General features: G+C 47.5%; 3 protein-coding genes and 1 non-coding gene across 4 annotated transcripts; 2 read left to right on the top strand and 2 right to left on the bottom strand.

Annotated features, from left to right (window-relative positions):
- Positions 1–3,231: 3,231 nt before the first annotated feature.
- On the top strand, positions 3,232–7,443 carry LOC123084882 (DEAD-box ATP-dependent RNA helicase 38). Its single transcript, XM_044506414.1, has 7 exons — positions 3,232–3,597; positions 3,685–3,978; positions 4,136–4,363; positions 5,239–5,304; positions 6,019–6,420; positions 6,498–6,609; positions 7,108–7,443. Exons 1-7 carry the CDS (start codon positions 3,325–3,327, stop codon positions 7,257–7,259), a joined length of 1,527 nt encoding a protein of 508 aa, XP_044362349.1. The 5' UTR covers positions 3,232–3,324; the 3' UTR covers positions 7,260–7,443.
- A 69-nt stretch (positions 7,444–7,512) lies between these two features.
- LOC123084883 (photosynthetic NDH subunit of subcomplex B 2, chloroplastic) lies at positions 7,513–8,913 on the bottom strand. Its single transcript, XM_044506415.1, has 2 exons — positions 7,913–8,913; positions 7,513–7,820 (listed from the first exon to the last, which is right to left on the bottom strand). The coding sequence occupies exons 1-2, from the start codon at positions 8,795–8,797 to the stop codon at positions 7,626–7,628; spliced, it is 1,080 nt and encodes a 359-aa protein (XP_044362350.1). The 5' UTR covers positions 8,798–8,913; the 3' UTR covers positions 7,513–7,625.
- Positions 8,914–11,716: 2,803 nt separating this feature from the next.
- Positions 11,717–11,800, top strand: TRNAL-CAA (transfer RNA leucine (anticodon CAA)). Its single transcript has one exon. It is a non-coding gene; the product is annotated as a tRNA-Leu (tRNA).
- A 1,990-nt stretch (positions 11,801–13,790) lies between these two features.
- LOC123084881 (YTH domain-containing protein ECT4) lies at positions 13,791–17,746 on the bottom strand (the record flags this gene model as incomplete). The annotated part of the gene is given in 8 exon segments (XM_044506413.1): positions 13,791–14,599; positions 14,700–14,846; positions 14,945–15,157; positions 15,249–15,938; positions 16,298–16,846; positions 17,258–17,346; positions 17,426–17,546; positions 17,661–17,746. Coding segments are annotated over 8 exon segments (2,213 nt in total), but the record flags the coding sequence as incomplete, so codon positions are not given.
- Between the last annotated feature and the right edge of the window lie 244 nt (positions 17,747–17,990).

The raw sequence follows: 17,990 nt of genomic DNA, 5'->3' as shown, positions 1-17,990 counted from the left end.
CCACGTGATCATATTCTTAGCCGTGTGCGGTGCCCCCTTCCACCATAGTCCTCGATAATATTGTAGCGGTGCTTAGGCGAAGCCCTGCGACGGTAGTACATCAAGATCGTCACCACGCCGTTGTGCTGACGGAACTCTTCCCCGACACCTTGCTGGATCGGAGTCCGGGGATCGTCATCGAGCTGAACGTGTGCTAGAACTCGGAGGTTCCGTAGTTTCGGTGCTTGATCGGTCGGGCCGTGAAGACGTACGACTACATCAACCAAGTTAACGCTTCCGTTGTCGATCTACTAGGGTACGTAGATCATACTCTCCCCTCTCGTTGCTATGCATCACCATGATCTTGCGTGTGCGTAGGAATTTCTTTGAAATTACTATGTTCCCCAACAGTTGGAAACAAGACGACGAGTAGCATCAAAACTGCGACTGGATATAGTAAGAAGAGGCAGGGGAGGTATGCCAACAAATAGAGGAGTGAAACCTCCAACCGAGAAGAACGGCAAAACCTCCAACAACGAAAACATCATAGAAGATGCATGCGAACTCCGTTTTCGGTGAACTCAAGCTTGTCATCAAGATGACCATAAGCTCTAAGACTCACAAAGAGAACCAAACAAGAACCAAGAAAGATGATGTAAGTATGCAATGGTTTGAGCTCTCTACGAACGATACGATCAAGCTACTCATCGAGAGCCCCCCTTGATAGTACGGCAATCGATCCTATAACCCGGTCTCCCAACTACCATCATGAGACCGGTAAAATAGAAAACCTATCAAGGGCAAACCTTTGCCTTGCACATGGTCCACTTGAGCTAGATGATGACAATCTTGACTCCCTCAAGTTGGACCACCTTTCTTGATTGTGTTGACCCGATGAAGACTAGTTGATTGCTCCTCCATACTCCACTATGGGTGAGCCACTCTTCCGCACATCTTCACAAGTCCATTATCACCACAAAGGACGGCAAGCTTCAAGCATTTGATTTCTTCGTGATGCTCCACTTGAACTTGCACACCGCAACCTAACCCCACAAAGAACTCTCACGAAGACCATGGGTTAGTACACAAAGCGTAATTGATAATTCTTACCATACCATGGGATCACTTGATCCCTCTCGGTACATCTTCTGCGCTTTGTGAGTTGATCAATTTGATTCACTCTTGACTTAGTCTTGATCAACCTTGAACCTTTTCAATTCTCTTCATTTGAATGATGTCTTGAAGGTAGACATGAATAATCACACAATCTTCTTCTTCAAGACATGCTTGCAATAAACTCAACTCTCACATGACCAATCTTTGGATAATTCCTTGAATAACACCTTGGTCGACACAAACTCTCCTTGAAATTAACACATGCACTCCAAGAAAAACCTATGGACAAAACCTTCAAATCTAACTCAAGGAAACCATTAGTCCATAGAGATTGTCATCAATTACCAAAACCAAACATGGGGACACCGCATGTTCTTTCAATTTTGCACATGGAGATCTTGCAATTTGGATCCAAAATAGTGATATGATTCCGACCAATCAACTTCGGGGCCGACAGACCATCATATGGTTCGATTATCATGCCATCATTTTGAAAGAGCGATGAACCTCCCTTTATCACCTTCTTCCAATACACTAAGCAGAAGCTCCAAATCATGGACATATTATCCTCTAAAGTCCTAAATCTAATCTCCTTCATTGGACTCTAGGCCGCATTCATATGACCATAACGTGCTTAGCATGAAAGGATTGCTCATTTGAACTCCAGCAATGAGCATACACTTGACTAGTTGACTTCTTGCTTTGCCACATCTACAACTTTTCACACATGAGATCATCAAAGTCCTTTCTCATCGGGGCCCATATGTTTGCAGGAGATCATTGATGCACGCCTCTCCAGACCCTCCCGACTCGTCGCGGAAGAGAATTGTGCCGCCACCAGCACCGGAGAACGGAATGCAATAAAACTTAGATCACACACTGCTAGTTATACGCGCAAGCCATCCCCTTAGTCAGCGTGTGCACACATGATAGAGCAGGAATCAAAACCGTATTAGAGAAACCATGGGAAACCTCACGTTGAGATATATGGCTATCAGTGGCTACAAAAACCTATTCTTTAGAGACAGGCAAAAACTAACCCGTAATAGTTTATAGGCCACTCCTACGGATTGCGAAACAATTGTACCTTGGCCGACTCAGGATTTGGTTATTTTTATGTTACAACATCTAAAAGACCAACCTATGGGAACGTGTGTTCATGTTCGATCGAAAATCCAACTTGAGAGTTGCGGGCTAAGGCACTCTCGTCCGTGAAACAGGGATTAGCATTGTTGTATCAAATTGCCGACAAAATGCATATCGCATGCGCAGCCGATTTTATCTGGGATTTCAATATAAATCTGACATCAAATTCTTAGGGTTAAAATCTGGCACCCTCTGGTACGTGAGGCCCCGATTGAACGCACATCAATTAATTGTTGTTGCATGACATTTTTTCTGTTTTACATTGCACGGCAATGTTCACTGTAGAACATGGCAAATTATGATACATAAGCATGACAATTCTATCTGTTTTTGCATGACAGACATTTTCAGCACTAAAAATCTGATGTCGGACTTTTAACATTTCCGTTTACTTGTGGTTTTGTTCCATTTCTTAAACTTGTCTTAACATAAAAAATAAACAAAAACTTTTAAAATACAATTTCTGAAAGAAAGAAAAAATATGTTATTGGGTTGTGGGCGCCCGGTAGGCGTGGACCTTTGCCCCATTTAGGCCTTCTTTGGTTTGTAGGAATTTCATAGGAATTCTAAAGGATATGATTCTTATAGGATTTTTTCCTTTAGAGCCATTTGGTTCATAGGAATGGATTCCTATTTCTACATAGGATTGGTTCCTATCCTTCACATTTTATAGGAAAATAAAAATGAGCCTAGACTCAATGAAAAAATTCCTTTGATGTGAACTAAATGACATCTCGTTTCCTATTCCTACTCATAGGATTTGAGTTACATGTCATCTCATTTTCTATAAATTTTCTATTCCTATGATAATCCTATCCTATGAACCAAAAGAGGCCTTATTATTTGACGCTCAGGGGGCGCTCGGCATTAACCGCCTGAGAACCAATAAAAAAAAATTAACCGCCTGAGACCGCGTGCGCGTAAATCTTAAGCAGCGCTCCGCTTACATGCCAAGCTAAAAAAACACCTCACGCAGCACAATATAATCGATCCCCTCCCAAATCGGGAGCAAACCCGGAAAAACGCGAACCGACTCTAGCTGAAGCAGCTCTCATCGCCATCGATCCTTCCCGATCTGCTCCGATGGCCGACGCCGGCGCCGCCAAGCCCGAGCCGGAGAAGAAGTCCTGGGCCGACGTCGAGGAGGAGGAGGAGGCCAAGGCCAAAGCGGAGGCGGAGGCCGAGCTCGCCGCCGCCGCCTCCTCCGCCTCCTCCTCCTCCGCCCCCATCGAGCCGGCGGTGGAGGCGCAGGCGAAGCAGATCGAGGCGCTCTCGCTCTCCGTGCCGGACGACGACGGCGGCGGCCCCGAGGGCCCGCCCCTGCTCGACGACTCCGACGACTCCCAAATCCAGGCCGTACGCGCCTCTCCGCTCCGCTCTGCTCCCCGCCGCCGCCGCCTCTCGATGTCGGCCGGCTGCTGATTCGGTGCTTTGCTTCTCCAGGTGACCTCGGGCGGCACGGTGTACGAGTCGGCCACGACCTTCGAGGACGTGAAGCTCACCCCCGAGCTGCTCAAGGGGCTGCACGACGAGATGGGGTTCAGCCGCCCCAGCAAGATCCAGGCCATCACGCTCCCCATGATCCTCACGCCGCCCCACAGGGACCTCGTCGCGCAGGCGCACAACGGCTCCGGCAAGACCACCTGCTTCGTCCTCGGCATGCTCAGCCGCGTCGACCCCAACCGCAAGGTCCCCCAGGCCATCTGCATCTGCCCCACCAGGGAGCTCGCGCAGCAGGTACGTCTCTTGGCTTGATCCTCTCCACTACCACGCTCTGCAAATGTGCTCTCATCTGGTTATTAGATATAATAACAAACTGCAGTATGAAGCTTGATTCTGTTAGTTTTATACCCTGTAATGTACTGTACTGATTTTGATTGGTTGGTCTGTGCAGAATAAATCTGTGCTCATGAGGATGGGCAAGTTTACCGGCATCACCTGTGCCTGTGCAATCCCGTCGTCTCAGAAAGAGTATATGCCCATCAGCAAAATGGCTCCGGTGACCGATCAGGTGGTGATTGGCACTTCTGGGACGCTCACCAAGTGGATCACCCATAAGAAGCTTGCGACTAGGGAGATCAAGATTCTTGTGTTCGACGAGGCAGATCATATGCTTGCTGAGGTACAGCTTAGTTCTCTTGTCATCGATCTATTTGTGTCCTTGATGCGCCCAGTGTTTTAAGGGTGACTTACTGTTCGTTTAGTGTAAGACACATGCTAACAGTGAAGCGAGAAGGATAATAAGGTCCATACTCATTACACCCAGTGTTTTCCGGGCGACTTACTGTAGTTTAGTGTAAGACACATGCTAATAGTGAAGGGAGAAGGATGTTAGGTCCATACTCATTACAGGTGTTATTTCTCAGCTACAAACAATAATGGCATTGACGGCAATATTCATTCGAGCCTTCATGTCCTTGTAAGAAATAGAGCAGATGTTTCTTAGCAGCAAACAATGAGGGTGTTTTGAGGTTAAGTCCCTTAGACCTTCCCCTTCATAGCCATGAGATGTACACCGATAACTATCCGCAAGAGCAAAGAAGCAAAGCAGTGGCACTTACTTGCTAGACTTGCCACTAACTTGCTTCCTCTGTGGTAGGTAACTTTCTTGTGGCTTAGTTGAAATTGAAATTGAAATAACCTTTAGTCTAGTATGAGTCAGTGAATTAGACTATGAAAGAATGCGGCCTGTATAGTTTGTACTCCTGATATCCTAGTGGGCATTAAGGGGTGTCATCATGGTGCGGTCGTGTTATGTTAGGTGTGATGACCAAAAACTCTTGGTTTCTGTTTGGTCTGAGTGGATAAAAATAACAGAAAAAGGCATCTGTTTTCCAAGGACATAAATCATTATGGAGTACCCACAGTAGAAATATTCATATAACTGGAACCAAATTTGAGGCGCTCAAAATTCCGACGTTGCGGGCTCTCATGTAAACTAGTTGCTTTTGTGATTGAATGAGTCCAGTTTCTTACCCTGTTGAATGCTTCTTGCAGGAGGGCTTTAAAACTGATTCTTTAAGGATCATGAAGGATATACAAAATAGTGCTGGTGGCTGTCAGGTAACCCTTTTTTAGTGAACTGACTACTTTTGACTGTGGCAGTAGAATCACACACAACAGCTTGCACCTTGGTTACATTTCAAAATCAGATGTGAGTATTTTGAATGTTGGGACTTGGTAGGCTATTAAGGGAGACAACCTGTTCCTATGCTTTGTATGTGCTCATGTGCTGCTTGTTGAACTTGTCATCAATTGCTAATGATAGGTAGAGGCTTTGGAAAAGAGTCATTTTCTTTATGCAGTGGGTTGTGTTCAATTTGTATGTTTTTTTATTGTGATATTCATTTTCTTTATTTTTTGGAAGGCTGCATGTTCATGCGTGGGGCATCTCCGAAGTTGATAATTTTAGGAATAGAAAGAATCATATACTATTGTATGTTCTATGTAATTAGTTAATTGCACATTTGGGCACTCCTATTATCATAATCTTATAGCCAATCAGCTGCTGTTATTGCCCTAGTTTTTTCAAGTTCATCCATTGATGGTGTTGATATACTTTCAGTCCTCAACTAGCCTTGTCCATGTGGTGGATAATCTTTTGTAATGCTTGTAACTGTCGGTGTAATTCCATGGCTGTGCCATTCAACTAGCCTTGGCTATATAATTTCTAAATTCTTGGTTAGATGTGATTGTTTCTGTTTCTATATGGTGCCTCTTTTACTCTCTTTATTTGCGGAGGTCCTCTTTTACTTATTTTAATTCTATTTATAACAGGTGCTTCTCTTCTCTGCGACCTTCAACGAGAAAGTGAAGGAATTTGTTACAAGGGTCATTAAGGACGGAAACCAAATATTTGTGAAGAAGGAAGATCTTACTTTGGAAAAAGTAAAGCAATATAAAGTCCGAGTCCCTGATGAGGCGGCCAAAATAGAGGTTATAAGGGACAAGATCTTTGAGTTTGGGCAAAAGGTTGGACAGGTTATCATCTTTGTGAGGACAAGAAATAGTACTAAGAATGTACATAATGCTTTGACAAAAGAGGACTATGTGTGCTCCTCAATTCAAGGATCCCTTGACCAAGCAGAGAGGGAAAAAGTAATTCAGGAATTCAAAGATGGATACACCAAGGTTCTTATATCAACTGATGTTCTTGCTCGTGGGTTTGACCAAGCACAGGTACTATGCGCGCTGTGCTATTTTGAGTTTTTGACACACCAGTATAAATTTTCCTACTAACATTCTAACTTTGAAAGGTTAACCTGGTCATCAACTACGATATGCCAATCAAGTATAATACGAGAGATGAACCTGATTATGAGGTGTACCTGCACAGAATTGGCAGAGCTGGACGCTTTGGCCGAAAAGGTAAATTTGTCTAGCAGTCTATGTACATACACCATTGTAAGCATATTTTGTCAACGCTGTGACAGACATTAATGGTGTTGATAGGAATTAAATGGCTTGGGGTTAATGGCAGATTGAACCTGTTATCAGTGATAAGCAAACACGCTACATTTAGTCAATCCTAATGCCTGTTTGTCCTAGCCTAAGATTGAATTTGTCGGCAGAACCAGTCTTCTGTGAGTAGGATTTTGCAATAGGATTTTTAGCATCCTTTATTAGGATAAGATAGAACTGATGTGACCATTGTTTGTTGATTATCGGCCTCATGTTGTTTGTTCCATTTAATTTTTTCTTAAGAAGTTGTGATCTCCTATTTCTTGAGACAGTCAATTGATTTCCTTTGATTGTGTTCATGATTTATCATTTTGAAACATACATTTTGTTATGCCAGTTTATCAGCTAATCTGTGTTGAGTAGAGTGCTTATCTTGTGGCCTAACTGAATTTTTGGTGGTGACAGGAGCTGTGTTCAACCTGCTATGTGGTCAAACTGATGAAGTTGTGATGACAAAGATCGAGGACTACTTCCAGCACAAAGTGCCTGAGGTCCCCAACTGGAAAAGCGAGGACAATTTTGAGACTGCTCTCAAGGATGCGGGTTTACTTGAGTAAACATTCTCAGAAATAGGTGGTGCTTACCGCGATTATGTTGCCACCAGCGCTTGGTTCTTTTGTACCAGATGATTGTGTCTGGAGTTATGTGGATTATGTTGAGCTGATACAGTGAATTCTATGAGGGAGTGTCCAACTTTATGCTTGTTATTTTCCAAAGCATAACTTCCTTTGAGGTTTTCAAGTCTTCTTCACACGTGACCATGTAATTTTTTTGAAAATTCATTTGTATGTTAGTTACGAGATGGGCAAGTAATCTACTGCATGTGTACATATTGATCGCAATGGGTAGTTACAAGATTCATCCCCATGTGAGAATGTACATGATTTCTTGTGTAACTCTGTTGGCACGCAAGAAAAAAGCAGTTACAAGTTGTCGTGCTCGATGACCTGTGCCCCCCTCCACTCCTCGCCGGGGCCGACGACGACGGGCACGAGGATGGACGCCGGCCCGGTGCAGAGGAAGTAGTCGTTGCCGAACTTCTCGTACAGTCCTCCCGGGCTGCTCAGGTACAGGTCCTCGAACCCCATCCTCACCAGCCTGAACCCCAGCCCGCTAGACTGCACCACAGTCCAAATATTATCAGTGAGCAAAGCGATCGATGAATGATTATCATACAGTACATTGCATGCATCCCAAGAAACGAACGAACCTGGTCGATGGTGGTGAACTTGGAGGGCGCGGTGCTGTAGATGCGCTTCTTCCTCTCCTCCGGCGGCGCCGCGTACACCCTGCTCGCCTTCTTCTTGAGGATGGTGTAGAGGTTCTCCTCCACGGTCCAGGCGCCCTGCCGGGGCTCCTCCCCGCCGCCGCCGCCGAACCACCCGGACTCCTCCCGCTTCATGGCCTCGGCGGGGGTGAGCAGCGCGAACCCGGCCGCCGGCGGCGGGTGGGAGCAGTAGGGGCACCCCCGGAGGCCCTCCACGGCCGTGCCCCGCCGCTTGTCGAACTTGATGTGGCTCAGCACGGCGCCCGTCAGCTCCACCGGCTTGGCCCCGTTGTTCTTGACGATCACCGCCGTCGCCATGCTCAGCGGGTACAGCGTCACCACGTACGACACCTCCAGCTTGGCCCCGCCGACGCCGCACCCGAGCTCCACCTGCACCGCGTCGTACGAGTCCGAGTCCACGTCCGCCACCGACCACTCCGACGCGCCGAGCAGCGATGACGACGAGGAGGCCTCGTTGAGCACCAGCCCGACGCCGCCCTTGACCGCGCCGGCGGCGGCCACGGTGTGGAGCAGCTCCCGGCAGCCGTCCCCGCCCTCCCAGGACACCTTGGGCCGGTACGACGTGACCAGCCCGTCGTTGAGCCGCAGCTGCAGCGAGCTGCCGTTGCGCACGCTCAGCTCCGCCGTGGGCGCGCCCGTGGCGTCCGTCCCGAACCGGAGGCCCTTCCGGCCGAACGTCTCCTCCAGCTGCGACGTCTGCGTGGCGGCGGGCACCGTCGACGCCACGCCCGAGGCTGCCCTCGCGGCCACGGTGGCCGGCCTCGGGGAGGCCGGGAGGTGGAGGGGGAGGAAGGAGGCGGCGGCCATCGGAGCGGAGCGCTGGAGTGAGTGATAGCTAGCGGAGAAGGGGAAGGTGCTAGCCTAGCTTCCTTCCCCTTGAGACTCGAGGCCGATTGGGTGTCACCGCAGCCTCATATCCAGCGGCTTGAGGATAGGTGGTTTCTCCTCGTCCTTGTGCTCTCTTTGCTAGGTATTCCCTCCGTTCCAAATTATTTGTCTTGGAAATAGATGTATTTAGAACTAAAATACATCCTCTCGAGAAGAGAAGATAGGCGTGCGTGCCTAGACTGTAAGGTGATACCTGGGGAGAGTGTTGTACCCCAGCATAAGCTGGTGGTTGCTGACTTCCGCTTTCGGATTCGTGTCCAGCGGGATAAGCGTGCCAAGATCGCTAGAACGAAGTGGTGGAAGCTCAAGGGGGAGGTAGCTCAGGTGTTCAAGGAGTGGGTATTTAAGGAGGGCCCTTGGGAGGAAGGAGGGGATGCGGACAATGTATGGATGAAGATGGCGACTTGCATTCGTAAGGTGGCCTCAGAGGAGTTTGGAGTGTCCAGGGGAAGGAGAAGCGAAGATAAGGATACCTGGTGGTGGAATGATGATGTCCAGAAGGCGCTTAAAAAGAAGAAAGATTGCTTCAGACGCCTATACCTGGATAGGAGTGCAGACAACATAGAGAAGTACAAGATGGCGAAGAAGGCCGCAAAGCGAGCTATTGGTGAAGCAAGGGGTCGGGCATATGAGGACCTCTACCAACGGTTAGGCACGAAGGAAGGTGAAAGGGACATCTATAAGATGGCTAAGATCCGGGAGAGGAAGACGAGGGATATTGGCCAAGTCAAATGCATCAAGGACGGAGCAGGCCAACTCTTGGTGAAGGACGAAGAGATTAAGCATAGATGGCGGGAGTACTTCGACAAGCTGTTCAATGGGGAGAATGAGAGTTCTACCATTGAACTGAATGACTCCTTTGATGAGACCAGCATGCGTTTTGTGCGGCGCATCCAGGAGTCTGAGGTGAAGGAGGCTTTAAAAAGGATGAAAGGGGGCAAGGCGATGGGCCCTGATTGTATCCCCATTGAGGTGTGGAAAGGTCTCGGGGACATAGCGATAGTATGGCTAACCAAGCTTTTCAACCTCATTTTTCGGGCAAACAAGATGCCAGAAGAATGGAAACGGAGTATATTAGTACCAATCTTCAAGAACAAGGGGGATGTTCAGAGTTGTACTAATTACCGTGGAATTAAGCTGATGAGCCATACAATGAAGCTATGGGAGAGAGTCATTGAGCACCGCTTAAGAAGAATGACAAGCGTGACCAAAAATCAGTTTGGTTTCATGCCTGGGAGGTCGACCATGGAAGCCATTTTCTTGGTACGACAACTTATGGAGAGATATAGGGAGCATAAGAAGGACTTGCATATGGTGTTCATTGACTTGGAGAAGGCCTATGATAAGATACCGCGGAATGTCATGTGGTGGGCCTTGGAGAAACACAAAGTCCCAGCAAAGTACATTACCCTCATCAAGGACATGTACAATAATGTTGTGACAAGTGTTCGAACAAGTGATGTCGACACCGATGACTTCCCGATTAAGATAGGACTGCATCAGGGGTCAGCTTTGAGCCCTTATCTTTTTGCATTGGTGATGGATGAGGTCACAAGGGGTATACAAGAAGATATCCCATGGTGTATGCTCTTTGCGGATGATGTGGTGCTAGTTGATGATAGTCGGACGGGGGTAAATAGGAAGTTAGAGTTATGGAGACAAACCTTGGAATCGAAAGGGTTTAGGCTTAGTAGAACTAAAACCGAGTACATGATGTGCGGTTTCAGTACTACTAGCTGTGAGGAGGAGGAGGTTAGCCTTGATGGCCAGGTGGTACCTCGGAAGGACACCTTTCGGTATTTGGGGTCAATGTTGCAGGAGGATGGGGGTATTGATGAAGATGTGAACCATCGAATCAAAGCCGGATGGATGAAGTGGCGTCAAGCTTCTGGCATTCTCTGTGACAAGAGAGTGCCACAAAAGCTAAAAGGCAAGTTCTACAGGACGGCGGTTCGACCCGCAATGTTGTATGGCGCGGAGTGTTGGCCGACTAAAAGGCGACATGTTCAACAGTTAGGTGTGGCGGAGATGCGTATGTTGAGATGGATGTGTGGCCACACGAGGAAGGATCGAGTCCGGAATGATGATATACGAGATAGAGTTGGGGTAGCACCAATTGAGGAGAAGCTTGTCCAACATCGTTTGAGATGGTTTGGGCATATTCAGCGCAGGCCTCCAGAAGCTCCAGTGCATAGCGGACGGCTAACGCGTGCGGAGAATGTCAAGAGAGGGCGGGGTCGATCGATTTTGACATGGGAGGAGTCCGTTAAGAGAGACCTGAAGGATTGGAGTATCGACAAAGAGCTGGCTATGGACAGGGGTGCGTGGAAGCTTGCTATCCATGTGCTAGAGCCATGAGTTGGTTGTGAGATCTTATGGATTTCACCTCTAGCCTACCCCAACTTGTTTGGGACTAAAGGCTTTGTTGTTGTTGTTGTTGTAGAACTAAAATACGTCTAGATACATCCATTTCTGCGACAAGTAATTCTAAATGAAGGGAGTAGATAGGAACAGCTCGATACCGGAATGAGCATCAGAAAAGAACTACATGATCTTCGTTTTTTGCAATTCAAAAACATGTATGTAGTGTGTTTCAGTTTTTATTCAGGAACCCTGAAGCCGATGCTGAACTGATAAATGTTGGCATGGATAGGAATTTACTTGTAGGAAGGAACGGTTCTCAGATGGAGTGTCTGCTGAATAAGTTGTCATGCACTAGTACTTCAATTTACACAATGTTATACGGAGAAGGCAAAAAAAATACACACTGTTATACAGATGCAGGTGCGGAGTAGTAATAATCTATAGATATGTTCTAAAACTGTAGTTGTCGTACAAGTCAGGATGGCCGAGTGGTCTAAGGCGCCAGACTCAAGTTCTGGTCCTCTAACGAGGGCGTGGGTTCAAACCCCACTTCTGACAATTTCTTTTTTATTTTTTTTCCTTGCTTACATTTACTAGTTGGCAACAAGCAATGCCGTCATGAGTTCAAAATTGCCGCACAGTATATTCACATCGTTGATTCAACCATGAATCCCTCTCATCCAGGAAAAAATCAATCGGGGAGGCGGCCAACTCCTCCCGCGCACTGCCAGCAAGGCCGTGGGTTGCTCTCTGCCTCGGTTGTAGTTAGGGTTAGGTTTAGTGTGTTCTATGGCGGCGTTTGGATGACGGTGGTGCGGTGGTGCCGACCTTTGGAATAAAACTTCATTCCCCGGTTGTCGATGTTTGAACTCATGTGTCATGGTGTTTCTTCGTCTTTGAAGACAACAAGCGATGAGGACGGGGTTTGCAGAAATCTGCTTCAATCGAGTTTTTAATGCAAATGTTCCTGGACACACGTCCTCTCTCTGTTTCTCTCATGGATTCCGTGCTGTAATTTGACATATGTTTAATGTGTGCGAAATTTCTAAAGAAAAACACCTTAACAAATCCATTCATTTGCCTGCCAACGATCCGGCCGGCCTCCAAATAGGTTCCAAGTATCAAATTCATGAACGGATCACCAGAGGTCCAGAGCAGAGCAGCATGATCGTGTCTACTTGTGAGCCATTGCCCTGGCGGTGGACACGTACTTGTCCTCCCTGGCGGCCAGCGCGGCGAGCAGCGCCTCCCTGTCACGCAGGCACCCCCTGACGGCCTCGTCCGCGACGTACTCCCTCGCCCACCGGCACAGCGCCGGGTGCTCGTCCTCGGCGAGCAGCGCCACCCCGGCCATCTCCTCGAACACCCCCAGCCAGCACGCGAGCCCGCTGGCGGCGACGTCGAGGAAGCCGACGTGGTCGCCGCCGAAGAACCGCCTCCCTCGCCCTCCCCCCACAGCGCCACCCACGTGCACGCCCCGCACTCGTCGTCGATGAAGCGGGTCGGCCGGCAGGAGAGCGGGGCCACGGGGGAAGGCCTCGTCGACGTACTCGACGATGACCAGCGACTCGCAGAGGGCCGGCCGGCGGCCGCCGTGGAGGAGCACCGGCACCTTGCGGTGCACGGGGTTGTGCTCCAGCAGCAGCTCACTCTTGTTGTTGAGGTCCTCCTGGATGAACTCGTAGGGAACGCCCTTGAGCCGCAGGGCCACCTCGACGCGGTGCACGGCCGGGCTTCTTCAGATATCTGATCAGTCTACTGCTCTTTCCTGATTTCTCCGGTCGAGTTGGACAGCTATCAAGAGATAATTATCTTCTTTCTCCCGCCGCTCAAAGCTACCTACGGGGAGTCTTAATCCGGCAGCTTAACAAATACAGTAAGAAACAATTGTTAGGTAGCTGCTAGTAGTATGTGTTCAGTGAGCTACATTTTTTGTTAGGTCCCAATTTCCCTGGGAAAATAAAAAATGAACCATGGGGTGGTGCTGTGACAAGTAGTGACACCACCATGACACACAGCAGCTGGTGATCGATCCAGGCTCATTCTTTTTAAGCCGACCTTGACACCTCTTTTGGATGCAAACCAGTGACCCACTGACAGAGACATTTATTCACATACCACTCACCAAGCAACCAAAAACAGGCATCGAAATTCTGAAGCAAGCATGTCAAGTGGGATAGCAGTGAGGCAACACAGCACTCAACCAAGCACCCCACTGCTTTTCCTTCCCCAAACGGAACCACAAGCAAAGCACAGATGCAACGGCCCCCAAAAGAAGCCACACCTTTTGCCAGCTTTGCCCTTGCCCGGTCAGCTTCGCACCATCTATCATCTACTCCCTCCGTTCCTAAATACTTGTCTTTCTAGACATTTCAAATGACTACTACATACGGATGTATGTAGACACATTTTAGAGAGTGTAGATTCACTCATTTTGCTTCGTATGTAGTCACTTGTTGAAATGTCTAGAAAGACAAGTATTTAGGAACAGAGGGAGTATCTATCATCCATCTAGTGGAGTGGAGCACCCAAAAACGGAGGCCTCAGATACGAAACCAAAGCAAAGCAAGATTTCTGTTGTAATATAATCTTAATAAGACGCGAAAACAGCTCCAATCTAGAACCCACTTTCAGATCCACTCACCCAGCACTCGACACAAACACATAGTACTTACTCGAAACACCACCAAATACCGACCGAAAACAGACGCGACACAACCGCACCAGGCCACCGCCACTGGGTATGGCGGCCTGGCGACACTACCTTTGTCTTGCCACAGCTTCTCTTTTCTCTTCTTCTGGCGATTCCGATGATACCACTATAGGAGGAGTCTTTAGAGCTAAGCAAACTGAAATAGGGATGATAGTACGACGACGACAGAAGAAGAAAAAGGAGAGAGCTAGGGAAACCTAACTATCCGACCCGCTTTCCAGCCGCCACCTTTGATGATCAGTACCTTGGAACCCGCATGTCTCGCCTGGTTCGCCAGCACCGTCCGTTTGTTCTTCATGGCTAGCTGGGAGGATCGGGTAATGCGATCAAGCAGCTACTCCGGTCTTGACAGCACCGTTGGCGACAACAGGCTTCTTCTCGGTCGCCACAGGCTTCTTCTCGGCCGCTGCTGTTTGGGCCACCTTCGCCGCGTAGGTAACGGCCGGAGGAGCAGCGGCTTTCTCTGCCGGAACCTTCGCATCCCCGTTAACACCATTCGCCACAGGCGACTTTGGCTTCCCATTGACGGCATCCTGCTGTTTCTCTCCATTGACACCGTTCGGTACAGATACCTTTGGCTTCCCGTTGGCGACTTCCTGTTGTTTCTCTCCAGCAACAGGGTTCGGAGCCCTGCTGTCCCACACCTACATACATGGTTAGACAATCAATTCAGAGTTGCTACAACAAGAACAGAACAGTAAAGGGCAGTAATGAGAAATGACGATTCGCTAGAGCCATATGTACCTGCTTTTGGATCTGCTGTTGTTTTATTCTCTTCTCCTGCATCAACTTCTGGCGGTTCTCATAGAAGGCAAAGTCTTCCAGAATAGAGGTCTTGCTGACATGCTCTTTGAATATCTTAAGCATCTGGATACCTTGCTCAAGGTTGATCTGAATTGTCGACAAAAAGGAGTAAACAGAGCAATTAAGGTACAGCCTAACTGGGAAGTCAGAGAACCAAACAAAAACAAACATTCATCAACACTTACATCCTGTGTGTCACGGCTGTTTGTGACTGGCTTGCCCTCGTTGTTCTCAAGGACGATGTGCTTGAGAATGTTGTTGGGAACATCCTTGACAATGTGCCACTTGACAGAGAATGAACCATTCCACTTGTCTTGTTGCCAGTACTCTAGAGTTTTTTCAAAATCAACAGGACCAGTCATTTCAGCAACACCAACAAACTGTCCACTTGTATTCACCTGAAAGTTTGTAAGAAAGGGGATTCAATTAACCCAAGGAAATCAAACTCAACATTCCTAAAGCAGTAGCAACTGTGGAGAACGTCCTTACCGAGAAAAACAAGAATATAGGGCAGCTAGAGCCCTTTGCCTGAGCTTCTTGATAAGCAGCATCAAGCTTCTTGTTTCCATTGGTGGTACTTGCCCACACATTATATTTTATACTCTTATGGATATCATCCTCGCTGTATGATTTGATGACAAAAAACTTTGCATCATCATACTGGACAGGGAAATCCTCTAGGTTGAACTGTGCCTTATCAGGTATGTCACTAGCATTCTTGTTTTCACTTGAAGGGAGGGTCTGCCCTTTCACAGCGATAGTAACAGTATGGCCAAATGCTTTCTGGTTCTTGAAACGACCAGACCTAGGACCTCTGTTGAGCTCAATTGTTCCATCCTGACTCTCATTGCCAAAACCATAATATCCGTTGCCACGGCCTCTGGGCCTGTTGTATCTGCTATCCATAGAAACACCCCACCGACCATATAACCTGGAATCATAGCCATTGCTTCCGTAGCCACTGCTTCCATAGCCGCTGCTTCCGTAGCCATTGCTTCCGTAGCCGCTGCTTCCATAGCCAGTGCTTCCGTAGCCAGTGCTTCCATAGCCAGTGTTTCCATACATAAGACCAGTTTTGACCGAATTTCCATACTGGTTGTAAGACTGGGTGCTCGAGTACATCCTGTTTGGGTATGTAGGAGTAGCTGACCCTGTTGTGGTCGTTGGTCTCCTGTTGCCCTGCATACATAACAATATACAGAGAACATATACTTCAGTATGCAAATTATATACAGCATAATCAAGGTAAAACTTCATAAGCAGGTCAAAACAATCAAATGTGCCTTCTATGCAAGAACCCCCACTATGTTTCAGAAGAAGAAAATTAATATCAAAGTTTATTGAGATCGCATCCTAACAAATACAGTAGCTTATAACTTCATTGCAAGGAAAATTATATACATCCCCATGCTACTGTCACTATGAAGCAGTGTGGTGCCTTAGCGTGACAGGAAACATGCATGAGCAGAAAATAGTGACCACTAAATGCCTTTGACCCACAATTGATAGAAATATTAACACAATTTCTCTGTACTCACCGTCTGCTGCGGTGTGGGGCTCTTGGTCTGATACCTTGCAGAAGAGCCATTGCTATTATACGCTGAAGACGGCGTGTAATTAGCTGTAGTTGGTCTTTGCTGTGCATTGGTATAGGCAGAACCATCATACCAAGCATAGTGTGCCCCTGTGGTGTCATACCCATAGGTTGAGTCCACGTAACCAGTAGAAGGGACTCCACCTAGCAAGGGTGCCCTATAGGTTCCATCAGGGGTCAGTGATGAATTCTGGTAGCTTGACCCAAGGGGAGCAGTTCCGCTGTTACTCTGAGCAGTACCATTAGGAGCAACATTTGTGGTTGTTTTGGCAGCATCTGCCTTGGCCGCTGCTGGCTTATTATCAGCATTGGCCGAAGGCTGCTGCTCACCTTGAGTGGTAGAAGAAACCGGGGTAGGAGGCTGATAATAAGCTGGATACTGGTAATGTTGTGCGGCAAACATCTGACCATCAACTGTTGGGACTGGGGAACTAGCTGGAGAGTACGCGCCATAAGGAGCATACCCATATCCATAAATATCTCCATATACTGCCTGTGAAATTCAAAGAACAATTAGCATGGTTAATTCTGATGTCCTTGGAAGTAACACAAATATGTAGGCACAACAGAATGAGATACAAGATGTTGACATTCTCAATACAAGATATTGTTAGTGGCAAACAAACAGCACGGACAATACTTTTGAATAACAATTGGGAGAAAATTCTGCACAGACCATAATAAGAAGCAGAAAATCCCATCAAAGGTACAAACCATACCAAAAGAATGGATAGCATTCCACTCATTACATATATCAACACAGACTTGGACATGATAGCTCCAGTAGACAATAATAGCAAAATTCCTGAACCTTTATGTACTAGGAATATGACTCATGGTGCAAATCCAGATAATCAACAAGACATGAAAGCTAAAAGATAATACCCCCTCTGGGATAACTTACTGGGGTAACCTCCACTCCATCTTGATTTACATATCTAGTATATTCATCCCACTCGCTCATGGTTCCGTCGTAACCTGGAAGACCCAATTCTGTTGTTAGCTTGCGAGTAAGTAGGCTGAAAAGAAGCAGCAAGCTAAATTAACAGAGGACAGATCGCCGGTCCCTCACCTCCATAGTAATATGCTGGCAGATAGAACATGTTGGGATCGGTAAAATCTTGAACCACCGGCGTGATGGACCGGTCCTGCGGGATCGACACGCTGAGCGGCTGGCTGGCCACAGGTCCCTGCTGAATCAACAGCAACACCAGAATTATCAGAATCACATGTCACCTGGAGCAAAGCCATGAACTTGCTTGCACAAATTGGAGAAGAACAAGGAATCTTTACTGTTCTATCCATACCTTGGGGGCACCAGCAAGCTCGGTTCCATCTTCCGCCGCCTTGGGCTGCGATTCCAGCGACATCTTCTGCAGCAGATCTGTGGCTTCTTTGCAGATCAAAATCGTCGAATTAAGGAGTCACAGGGTGTAAAAATAGATCCCAAACCTTGAAGGCTAAATCTCACCAAGCAAACAGGAGCAATCCTACGCTACTTAATTAAAAAATTGCTTCTTTTGGACCTGTGCAGGTCACAGCCAGCGTACGAATCCGGACTACAGTAAAAACGCATCGATCTGGATAAGTCAAGCAAGCGCGGCCGCAAGGACGGACAGGCGCACAGGGCGGATGGG

This window comes from Triticum aestivum, chromosome 4A, assembly GCF_018294505.1.
Source record: "Triticum aestivum cultivar Chinese Spring chromosome 4A, IWGSC CS RefSeq v2.1, whole genome shotgun sequence".
NCBI lineage: Eukaryota > Viridiplantae > Streptophyta > Magnoliopsida > Poales > Poaceae > Triticum > Triticum aestivum.
The sequence above is the reverse complement of the archived record's forward strand: the minus strand, read 5'-3'. Positions and strand labels throughout refer to the sequence as shown.

Bases quoted from the DNA above. Each gene is read 5' to 3' on its own strand.
- LOC123084883 (XM_044506415.1), bottom strand. From the start codon at position 8,797: ATGGCCGCCGCCTCCTTCCTCCCCCTCCACCTCCCGGCCTCCCCGAGG. The intron at 7,821-7,912 runs GTTCGTTCGTTT...ACTGTGGTGCAG, and splicing joins AGTTCACCACCATCGACCAG to TCTAGCGGGCTGGGGTTCAG.
- LOC123084882 (XM_044506414.1), top strand. From the start codon at position 3,325: ATGGCCGACGCCGGCGCCGCCAAGCCCGAGCCGGAGAAGAAGTCCTGG. The intron at 3,598-3,684 runs GTACGCGCCTCT...TTGCTTCTCCAG, and splicing joins ACGACTCCCAAATCCAGGCC to GTGACCTCGGGCGGCACGGT. The intron at 6,421-6,497 runs GTACTATGCGCG...TAACTTTGAAAG, and splicing joins GTGGGTTTGACCAAGCACAG to GTTAACCTGGTCATCAACTA.